This window comes from Cololabis saira, chromosome 15, assembly GCF_033807715.1.
Source record: "Cololabis saira isolate AMF1-May2022 chromosome 15, fColSai1.1, whole genome shotgun sequence".
Lineage (NCBI taxonomy): Eukaryota > Metazoa > Chordata > Actinopteri > Beloniformes > Belonidae > Cololabis > Cololabis saira.
In genome coordinates this window covers 165001-177032 of record NC_084601.1, presented here as the reverse complement: position 1 = coordinate 177032, position 12032 = coordinate 165001, and the positions used below count along the sequence as shown (strand labels likewise).

At 40.2% G+C, this 12032-nt stretch overlaps 1 protein-coding gene across 2 annotated transcripts in view; it reads right to left on the bottom strand.

Annotated features, from left to right (window-relative positions):
• Positions 1–1652: 1652 nt before the first annotated feature.
• plekho1a (pleckstrin homology domain containing, family O member 1a) overlaps positions 1653–12032 on the bottom strand; it is a 43962-nt gene continuing 33582 nt past the window's right edge. For both annotated transcript variants that reach the window (XM_061741966.1, XM_061741967.1), the window contains exons 5-10: positions 11053–11154; positions 10671–10964; positions 10132–10229; positions 8977–9136; positions 8745–8857; positions 1653–6475 (exon numbers count right to left, since the gene is read on the bottom strand). In XM_061741966.1, coding sequence (XP_061597950.1) covers positions 5665–6475; positions 8745–8857; positions 8977–9136; positions 10132–10229; positions 10671–10964; positions 11053–11154 — 1578 coding nt within the window. In that variant the 3' untranslated portion in view covers positions 1653–5664. The remainder of the gene's footprint in view (positions 6476–8744; positions 8858–8976; positions 9137–10131; positions 10230–10670; positions 10965–11052; positions 11155–12032) is intronic.

The following is a 12032-nucleotide window of genomic DNA, read 5'->3' as shown; positions in this document are numbered from 1 at the left end:
CGTGCAAATATTTAAAAGATTTTTGGGAAAAAAATATCTGACAATTTCTGCCATAATCCATAAAAGAATGTGTGTACTGTATATCCAGAGATCTGCATCCTGGGACTGATAGCAAAAACACTGGCCCTGAGAACACATGAGAGGAAGCTGCTTAACCTCTGCTTAAAACATGGGAAACGTCTCGTTGTCAGTCATATTTTTCATAAAATATGGGATTCATTTATCATATTTTTGGAGACCTGACATCCTAACAACTTAAATCTAGCATCTACCAAGTAGGACTGTACCCTTTTACTTTTATTTAGGATTTATTTAGGTATATACTACTTTACTTTTTATTGATTTTTTATATTCTATTTTTCTTATTTTGACATATACATGGGTGTACTTAAATTATTTATATATATATATATATATATATATATATATATATATATATATATATATATATATATATATATATATACAGTACATATATATATATATATATACAGTACATATATATATATATATATATATATATATATATATATATATATATATATATACAGTACATATATATATATATATATATATATATATATATATATATATATATATATATATATATATGCGTGTGTAAGTGTATATTTATGTTTATACTGGCAATTGATTTTTAATAATTAATTTTACCAGATGTATATTGTACCCATGGGGATATTTTTAATTTTCAGTTGCCAAAGTATCAAAGAGATATTGAGGGATATTGTTGCGACTGATGGCTCTGAGTTCAGGGTGGAGGGAGAGAAGTTGTTGAGACACTAGGAAGATGTAACAAATTATTCTGGATGAATGATGTACAAAGTTCAAAAACCAATAAAGATATATGTAAAACACAACAATTTACTGTACTAAACAGAGATCACTTTTCATACCTTTCTTACCTGGCGCGTGTAAATATAAACATGTAAGTGCAAATTACTTCCACCATGCCTGTAGACCATGACCATCATACTTCTCCGTTTTTCTCTTTTTAGAGTTGCATTTATCATGCTTACTTGAAGCTCTTATACTTATACAATGTCACAATTTCAAGAACTGAAATATGACTGTTTGTATTTTACATGTTTTCATGCATTTTGCTAGAGATTGTTTCTTCATGTTTACATTAGTTTATGTAGTAAAGCTGAGATAACACTTAGCAAACAGATGCTAAGTAGGCTACTTATGCAAATACACGTTTGACCTGACATGCCTTAAGTTTGCTAACTTGAAGGTTTTAAAGTCCTGCACCTTTTCATTTGTAAATTGGACGTGTGATTGAAGAGATTTGTAACTCCTGAACTGCTTTGCTACCTGGTGGGATGAGCGGTGCAGTCTTTCTGGGATCTAAAAACTTTAAAAGTTCTATCATCTGCAATTCACACCATCTTGCTTGTTGATGATTTGTCGTTGTAAACCAACTTTATTTGCCCTTTTTCCTTCCATGTTTCCTTATTCAGACTTGTCTCTTCTCTTCTTTATGCAGGTCTCCAGCTACCACACTGGCCATCATGACCTGCATTCCAACCCCCAGAGAGTTTTCATACGTTAGAATAAACTATCATCAATACAGTTCAAAACAACACACATATCTCTGTTAACTCACTTGGGCTTATATTTCACTTTTAAGACTTTTTATTGAAACAAGAAAAAAACCGTATCCAGTGCGCTGAGAAGTAGTCCATCTGACTTAAAAACTTTGTAAAAAAACGTCCATGTGTTGAAAGGACTATGACGCTGACATGTTTTCTGAGTTTTTTAAGACAGAGCAGATGAAACTTCTCACCCCACTGACAGTTTAGCTTATTGTACATGACATATGACAATGAGCTCCGGACACTCCACACAGAAAACCAGCAGGGTTTGCTTTGGTGCAGTTTACCCACAATGCATTGCTGTATACAGTAATTCAAATAACATCATTCAAAGACATCAACAAATAGATCTACAGTCAAGTAAAGTCAGCAAAAAGAAAATAATAACAATAATAACTTGCTTTTCTATATTTACCAGTGAATGCAGCATTAGATTCTGCTCACAAAACCTATTTTAATCAGCATGAAAATAAATTCAAATATTTATTCAACCAATCTATTCAACTTCCTCACTCACATTACAAATAATCTGTAATGTAATGTCTTTCTTTCATTGTTGCTGGTTTCTTATGCATGCTTTCAATATTTATCGCAAATATGCAAAACACTCGACCTGGACTAAAAAAAGAGAAAAAAAAGGGAAATACTGAGACACCAGCATCCTTCACACTGAGAAGGATAAATGTGAATATCAATATCAAACAATTATTATATTGCATATTGCACCTTTTGTTGACTGTGACCCAATGGACGGGTTTCATGTTCTGGTCTCTGGAAAGTGTCTAGAGACGTCTGTTGTATTAGACGCTATACCAATAAAATTGAATTGAATTGAATTTCTTACTTTTTTGTTATTTGCATTTTTGTGACAACTTTCTGTTTGAATGTTTGATAACTCAATCAACTCGTGCAACTTTATTATACTAGTAATTATTTGTTAAGTACAGCTATCACGTGTATAAGGTGAAAAAACGCGTCTAGAGACAACATCTGTTGAATTAGACGCTATACAAATAAAATTGAATTGAATTGAATTGAATTGAAAAAGAAAAATGCGTTGAGATGATCTTAAGTTCAGTTCCAATTACGTTCTTTAAAGAGGTGAGATTAATTTTTCTCCCAGCCATATGTTTTCACACTGAAAAAACAAATTTAAAGGTAAAGTATGGTTCACTGAAGGAAATATGTTTTGAGTTGTGTTGAATCATGAATCACGAGTTTTGTCTCACCGGGTGTTGATTTGAAATGTCATGACAAGGACAAATGTCCTCATCCGACACTCCACAGGGGTACCCCAGGGCTCGGTCTTTGTGCCCTTTTCTCTTTGCCATGTACAACACCTCCCTGGGCCCATTATCTTCTCATATCACTGCAGATGATATGCAGTTATACCTGTTATTATTATATATATATTATTATATTCCAGGTGACCCCACAATCTCTGCATGAACCTCAGCCTCTCTGACCTAGTGCATGGATAAAGAAACACCACCTTAGTCCTCCCTGCACATTAATCCATCAACCACAATATCAATATAAATATTGCTTCTACTGTTGCTCCTATAAAGCTTGCAAAAAAACCAGGGTGTCATGATTGATGACCAGTGATCTTTCTTATTCACTTAGTTACTACCAGTAACTTAGATGGTACATATTAAACACTCAAAGACAGGGTATAGAGTGGGTCTTTGGCTTATTTAATGGCCACTATTAGTTGCACTTTGCAATTTGAGCCACTAGATGTGACAAAACCATGTACTCTGGAACTTTATAATAACATTCTGGAGTTAAAACCAAAGCAATATGAACCAAAGCTGTTCTGAGTGAGAACAAAATATGTTTGCAGCAACATGACAACTGATCTTAGCCCTTGTGGCAATAGACCTACATCAAAATAAATGGCATTTTAATATTGAATGTGTACAAAATCAGTAGTGATCCAGTTACTGGTAACAGAAGCCTTGAACTCTCTTCCTTTCCCAGTCAAAACTACTTTGAGTCACATAGTTTTGATCCGTAACAACAGTGTATACTACTTACCTTTTGACGGTAGACATTGCTTTATCTCAGGAATATTCCTTTAAATCAACAGTCACAATATTTTAACTATTAACAGATGGTGTAACTTACAAAATATTTTACAACGAAATGTTCTTTCATGTCCCCTGCTTAGCAGTGTCTAACAGAACGGTCCTGAGGGAGGACATAGGACGTGTGTTCCCTGTTATTGTCCTGCAGACACGTCTCATATGTCTCATGGCTCAGGGCTGTTATGGCTGCATGAGGGACACCTCCAAAATGTTATTAAACACTCTTATATTGTTCTGGCCATCTAGCTGTCATTTAATGAGGTGCACAACTAATTAAGCAATAAATAAAAGTTCCAAAACCAGTAAGAGAAGAAGAAGCGGGAAGCAGTGGGAGGGGGAGGACAAACAGGGTGCTCACCCCACACACAGGAAATAGATGATTTAGGCTCCATTATATAACAAACCCAGAGGGATTTTGAGTTGTGATCAATGTACCTATTTTATTTGTTCATGTTCATGTGTGCTAACTTTGACAGCTTCTCATGACCGTGACACACAAACGTCCCAACTGCTTCATATCCGCAACGGATTCTTCTGTTAGCAATTAAAAAATGTAGTCATGTATGTTAATAATATTTACAATGAATCACAGTGGCACATATAAATTGTTACATAAGTTAACTGAACATGACTGAATTATAGTTCAGTCAAGGAACAGAAAAAAACCTGCAGGATTTCATGTGCTATTCGTTTTAAAAAATGTAATTCCTGGCTAATGTTTTGGAAGTGTCTGTTTTTATTTTGTTGAAGTGAAATGCTTTTCTCATCGTGTGTGTTATTTATAATTCTATAAAAAAAATGTTTGGAAGTATCCTTGATGAATTAATATTTTCATGAGGTTTTTATTCATAAAAACTGAATTGCTGGTGGAAATAAAATAAAAAAAATTTGCATCAAAAATCCAGCATTCGTCAGATTGGTACTGTGCAAAGGAAATCCTAATGATTTCCATATTTAAGAAAAAAACGCTACATATTCACAAATATGTTTAACCACACATTAAAACTGTGGTAAAGTGATAGTGTTGCAAAGGTATTCAGTCATAGTGCACAGTGTTTATAACGCGTCTGCTGCTCCGACTCAGACACAAATTATGAACAAAGATATTCTTTCTGTTCATTATTGCTTGTTTTCGTGTAAAACATTAAACTCCCTGATTATTGCTGTGGCCTGACAAAACTTTCTACAATTTTAAAAATACCAAAAGTGAGCAGGAAAAGACATTTTTTGGGCATATACAAAAAGCTACAACTAAACCGGGGTCCAGCCATTTATAAGATTGTTTTAAAATAATTGCGCACAAGAAGACTTAAATAAATGTCAGTAAATAGATCAGTAAAATAAAAAAGAACCAGTGTAGTGTAGGAAGTCCATATTTTTGTATCTTTTAACTTTAAAAGGAAGGCAGTGCTCTTCAGTGTCTTTGTGTTTTTGTGATATTAAAAACATTTTTCATTGTACAAATGTTGACATCTTTACTTGGAAAATGTGACTGTCTTTCTTTAAAAGCCTCAAACTTTTTTTCGCATCAAAAAAATCATTTTTGCTTTACTTTCAGCAAAAAGAGAGGAAGTGGAAAGACGTGCACCGTCATAGAAAGTGAAGGGGAGCTGCTCTCCATTAAAACTGTATTTACTGAAATGAAATGTGACACATCTGCCACATGGGCACGCTTCCTTGAATAAACGGGCAGCACAAGTATGAGGGCTTGTCCCTGGTGATGGCATAGTGCATTCCGGAGGATTACAGTCATTAAACCTCCCGGGAAGAATTATATTACTGGTTTTAAAATAATCCACATTTGCTGAGGTGGTCACATGCATCTCACCGTCCCCAGATTTGCAACAGAATTAAAAACCCTCAAATTAAGCAAATCCCATCTCTTTTTTGTGCATAAGCATGCTGGAAAAGGATTCTGTCTCCACTGAGAATGCTGAATAGACATTTGTACATCCGTATCAAAGCGTCTCCGACTCGTCTTCATCCTCGGGCGAGGTGGGCGAGGCCGGGGCGTCTTCATCTTCTGCTGCTCCGGTTGCTGTGGGCAGTCCGGCCGCTGCTGACGACGACGACGTCATCTTCTCGTACGTCCTCCTACGCTGCCGTCTCAATGTCTGGCTCTGCAGCTCCATCACCTCCTGCAGAACCTCCTGCGCTTCTTTCCAAGATGATACAGCCTCCTCCAACAGACGCTCGGCCTCCGCCCGGTTCCTCTCCACCTCCAATTCCTCCTCCGTAAGTTGAGAGGGAGGCCGATGAGGGAAGGAGCGGTGTTGCTCAGGGGTTTTGCCCTGGGAGGAATCACAGGAATCAGACACGTTAGGAGAGTTTGGACTCTGACAAGGAGACTGCTTCCTGCTCCCTCGATGGGGGGACTGGATTAGTCTGGCCTGCGGGGAATCAGGTCCTGTACCCTGAGAGGGCTCGGCTTCACTGATGCGTGGGGTTGACTCGCACGTCTTCTGGACGGGAGAGTCGCTTTGCTTGCTGGAAGAGGAACTGGACGATCCCCTGAGTTTTGAGTGGACTGCGTCTGAGCTCTTTGAGCGAGGAGAATCAGTCAAATGATGTGAATCTTTCAGTCGAGGAGAGTCGCCAGCTTTAGTTGCAGGTGACTGGGATCCTTTGGAGCGAGGAGAGTCAGTCCCTTTTGGGCGATTCCTCTTGGCTTTGGATCGAGGAGATTCTCTTCCTCTCATACGAGGAGAGTCTTTTCCCCGGAGACGAGGGGAGTCGCTGCTTTTGCTCTTTGGAGATACGGAAGACCTGCTGAAAAGGAGGATGAAAAACTGTTGAACCAAGAATTCAGAGTCAGCTTATTTTCAAATATCTACTTCTTAACTTGATTCTCCAACCCTTTTCATGTTAAATTTGATCATTTAGTGATCTTTTTGTGTTTTTGCGTTTACAAACTAGCCACAATGTTTAACAGAGCAAAATACTGCTGACTGTGACGAGATATCTTGAAATAAATGGTCAGGAAATTAGAAGTTAGAAATGTCCTGCAGTTGGTGAATGTCAGAGCAGACTCAGTCAAGATGGGGTTGAATAAAAGCACGAGACAAGTAACTGAGATTGAAGACGCACAACATTCTGAAGTATCCCATATCATAGAAAAAAATCTTATGGATTTAAATAATGTCATTTTAAGGTCTGTTTAAGGCAGGGCCGGTATGGGTGACTGCCCAGGGCGACATCCGGGTGGGAGCACGAGAAATCGCTGTGACACTTCCATCTCAAATCTATTCAATGGGCTGTTGTTGTCACATCAACTTGTGCTGCTGAGAGTATGTGAGAGTGAGACATCTCTTCATGTGAGAGTGAGACATCTCTTCATGTGTAGACAATCTTGGTAATCTGCGCGAGGAGCGCAGGGTTTTGAGAGGGTTTACAGAACTTGGTCTAAGTTAACTCAAACATCTCTTAATGCTCTGTCGAGTTGCTCTGTCGGGGGGGGCTCTGCGTTATCACGAGACCCCCCCCCCCTCCCCCCCCCTCCGGGCGAGAGAGAGGCGGGGCGGCCTGCGGGGGCAGCAAGGCGGAGAGGAAAAGCAAAGGGAGGGGGCGAGGGATGTTTTTAAGGCCACACACAACTGCTTCCAAATAAATTGTATTTCATTCATAAAAATAATAATATCTACCCACATGTAATGAATCGGGTTATGTGAAAAATGTACACGAATAAAAAAAAACAAAAAAAAAACGTACCTACATCCACTATTTTGTAGTGGATGTAGAAGAACTTCCATGACCTCCATCAAAGACCATGACTCTGCTGGAGCTGCTACTTTCATCCATGAGAAAGAGCTGCAGAAATCTACCCCAGTCTGTGGACTGCACTCAGAATTGGTCTGACCTTCCAGTGACAGTAGCAGAAGCAGAGAGGAGTTTTTCCAAGCTGAAGCTTATTAAAACTATTATTATTACTATTATTAAAACATACTCTAGGTCCACTATGTCCCAGCAGCGTCTCTCTGGACCTTCCATCATCAGCATCAGTCATACAGTTGCACGACAGATTTCTTATGATGATGGAATTGATGATTTTGCTGCAAAGAAGGCTAGAAAAGTCGAGTTCTAGATTGCATTTTACCACTTTACACCTGTTGTGAAAGGGTGAAAGAGCCAGGTTAAAAAATGCTACAGTCTGAGCACTCAATTCAGATTATGTGAAAAAGCCTAATTGTATTTTTTTTTGTATTTGTATTGTATTTTCTCTCTCCTGCTGGGCTGCAAAACCGCCAAACAAACAGGACTAAATGGGTCTGAAAGCAGCTAAATATTGTGCTTGAAGAGAGACAATCTGAAAATGTGCATTGATAAAACATGTTTGATTAACTGAAGTCATTTACAAAGACACACAGAAGACCTGGAAGAGGTCAGTGTTTCGGGTTATTCTGAGTCAAATTAACCAATTTTCCCAGATTTTTATAAATACTATTTTTTTTATTGTTGCTGAGAAGTAAATGTATACTATATAAAATATGTAAGAAATTCAAAACAATTAAAAATATGGGGTCTTTTTTTAAATGAAAGCTACAACCAGTGGTTATAATTTGTTTTAAACAACTTGCAAATGTTTAACAAACATCTTTTTGCTTGTAAGGGCAGAAATGTATGTGTTCATCAGGGATCTGTCCAGTTTGGCAAAGGTTAGATACTATTTTGGGGAATTTTTTGATTTTCAGGTAAATTTAAAGAAGAATCCATGTGTCCATGTTTCTTCATGGGGTCATGGGAGTCGGCCAGACCTCAGCTCACCAAATAGCCCAAAATAGTAATAACCAATGTTTAATGGATGGTAAGCGTGTACACATAGGATATTAAGTAGGTATTAAAGAAAACATGGACCTCATAACATGTATAACAGGTCTATGAACACGTTTTTCCTCATCAGCAAAATGATACAACATGCCCTCTTGAACCGAACAAGATCAACAAGGCAATCTAAAATGTATTTCAAACACCCACTTCCATAGAGGTGCGAAAGAAACGTGGTCAATTCCCCCAGATATGCTGGTGATTTAATGAAGCTTACCTTGAGTGAGGAGAGTCGGAGCCCCTAAGGTGATGGAGTCGAGGGGATTCAAAGCCTTTCAGGTATGTGGAACTGCCTCCTCGCTCCCGCTCTGCTTTGGCCTTCTGCAGCTCCTGGCAAATGCAACATTGCTCTGGTTTTGATCCAGTTTTACCATACATCTTAAAAGTTTTAAAGCAGCTCAAATTTCATATGATTATCAGTGAACTACTGGTGGGTGAGGCAGTCAAACCTGCAGCCTCATCTCCTCCAGCAGCTCCTGGGCTCTCTGCATCCTCTGAGCGATCAGGCTATGCAGCTGACCCACCGGCTGGGCCGACGCCGCCCCGGCTTCCTCCTCCGTCGTGCAGCGACGCAGAGCCGAGCGAAACTCGGAGCGAATCATTGCTGGCCTGGAGACAGGGATGGAAGGTATGAGGAAGGGGGATGCTTTCAAACTGCACAAACCAGACACGGCGCTTTAAGGATCATCCAAGTTACTATATTAATCCTGTAAGGCTGTCTAATAAGTTATGTTTTCCAGTTCCTCCTGGGGGACCCCTCAAACATCCCATACAAGAAGATGAATCGAAGCAGTTTTGAGCTAGAAAGAAATGTATGCTTCCAGTGAAATGCAGTTAATGTTAGCACATAGTTGTCAAACCAATGTAATGTTACCTTTGTATGTGTACAGAAACCATAAAAAACACTGTTTCCACAAGAATCTCCATCTGTTTGCTGCTACGTTGTCATAAGTTTGTGCAAGTTGACTATTTTAAGGTGATTTCCTTCTGAAATGTGTCAGGATCATCCATGAGAAGTTATTAAAGGGGACAGCTCTGGATGTGCTCAGGTTCAAGGAACTCCAAAAATGGAATGATGGGTAGATAATCCATTACTCCTTCACGTTTCTTGGTCAAATTTTGTGATCAATTGTATTACTTCAAGATAGAAAAGATATGCTCATTACAGGCGAAAGGCAGGGGTAACCCTGGACAGGTCGTCAGTCTATCGCAGGGCCACATATAGACAAACACACAATGACACACACTCACACTTAGGGGCAATTTAGTTTAGAATCACCAGTCAACCAAACACACATGTTTTGGGAAGAAGGTGGAGTAAACCCACGCAAACACAAGGAGAACATGCAAACTCCACAGAGAAACAGTGGTGCCCGGCCCGGGAGTGGCGTTGCTGTGGCAACAACGCCCAGCACTCTGGCTTTGGCCTTAATGAGCTGGGACGCTCCAGCATCCCCCCTTCAGCCTCTACAGGACTGAGCGGGTTTATATGGGATGGATAGATGACATATGCTGAAAAGGTAGGGGTTACTAACCAAATTACGCAAAATATATGATCAAGTATCACCCTTGTTGTCATAAGTGAAATATGAGGTGTTGTGTACCTGGAGGAGTGGACTTCATCCATGGAAGCACAGCGATTCCGACCCTCCATGCTGAACCTCTTTCCTGGCTGCGGGGTTCGAGACTGAGTCTCGAGGACCTGAAGCACAAAAAGGTGTTGTTTGTACCTTTGGTTCACTGGCGGGTTTGGACTTAGAATATGCATGAAAATCCTTCAAGAATAAAACATTCATTTTTTCTGCACAAAAGATACAGTAGTTTGCATGCACCGTTTATCAAGAACTGTGAACATTCATCTGTGATTATCCAAAACAAAACTTACAATGGAAGTCATAATGTTTTGGGTTTTGGAGCAGTGTGTAAAGATCCATGCTTGGATTGGGTTTAAGATCATTAACACCAAATGCTATCAGTCACTAAGAGGTTTAAAATGTAGCTCGGAAAGTTGTCAATACCAGTTGAGGGTGAGTAGAGTCGGATCTACAAGTTCAGGTCACCAATGCAAGTCAGTTTCAAGCTGAGTTCATGTTCTCGTGCAGCAGAAAATGAGATGTTGAGTATAAGACTTCTCCAGCTGTACCTGCTGGTTTTTGTGGCCCTTGGAGGTTTCCAGATGGAGCTGCTTGCCCCAGGACCGCTCACTGCCCCTGGGAAGGCTGCTGGTCTTCAGCTTTGGCTCTTTGGAAGTCACCCGCAACTTTGAGACGTCGGTGCCAGATCGCTGACGCACGCCTCCGTTAGAGCTCCCCCTCTGCAGGTCCACCCGGAACCCGTTCTCCCAGGATTCACACAAGTCGTCGTCATAGTCGAGGGAGAAGCCGTCCTCCTCTGCAACCAGGTCCAGGGTCAACATGCCATGGGAGGACGTTGACGCCTGCAGGAGGAGATTCAAATCAACCCCATCTGATTGAAGATAACTATAATTTGAAACAGCAGAAAGATGGAATAAAGTATCCCAATACCACGGCCATGAGGTGTCCCCTGGTCGGCAGACGCCGGCTATGTTGAATTTTGGCTCTGTCTCTGGTGGGATGAGCAAGCGCACTGTCCTCCTCAGTGGTCACCTGGATAAACACAAGTGTAGTCAGAAATAAAGCTGCAGCCTTGTAAAGTGTCACAAATAGGTGAAATAGTTACACCTCATGTGGACTGCCCAGTTTCTTGGTCAGTCTAGAATATATTAATAAAACTTAAAGGAAACTTCTGGAGTTTAACACAACCCCAGGTCTAACATAAAATGGCGAGGACTGGACACTTTTGTCAGGGAACAAAATGACATGAATCTGAGCAGTTTTGAGTAAGCATGGGATCTGTGTTTGCAGAAAATGACAATTACCGGTAGTCTTATGGAGCTACATAAAATGCAGTGTTCAAAAAAGTATCAAAAGGACTGTTTTTAGAGCCAGAGTCTTTACAGGCTGATGAACAAACTACTGATGAGCAAACTACTGATGACCAAAATACTGATGACCAAACTACTGATGACCAAACTACTGATGACCAAACTACTGATGAGCAAACTACTGATTACCAAACTACTGATGACCAAACTACTGCCCAGAGACGTGACCTCTGCTTCCATCCATCCATCCATCATCCATCCATCCATCCATCCATCCATCCACCCACCCATCCATCCATCCATCCATCCATCCATCCATCCATCCACCCGTCCATCCATCCATCCATCCATCCATCAATTATCCATCCATCCATCCATCCATCCATCCATCCATCCATCCATCCACCCACCCGTCCATCCACCCGCCCATCCATCCATCCATCCATCCATCCATCCACCCACCCACCTGTCCATCCACCCGTCCATCCATCCATCCATCCATCCATCCATCCATCCATCATCCATCCATCCATCCACCCACCCACCCACCCACCCGTCCACCCACCCGTCCATCCACCCATCCATCATCCATCCTTCCAT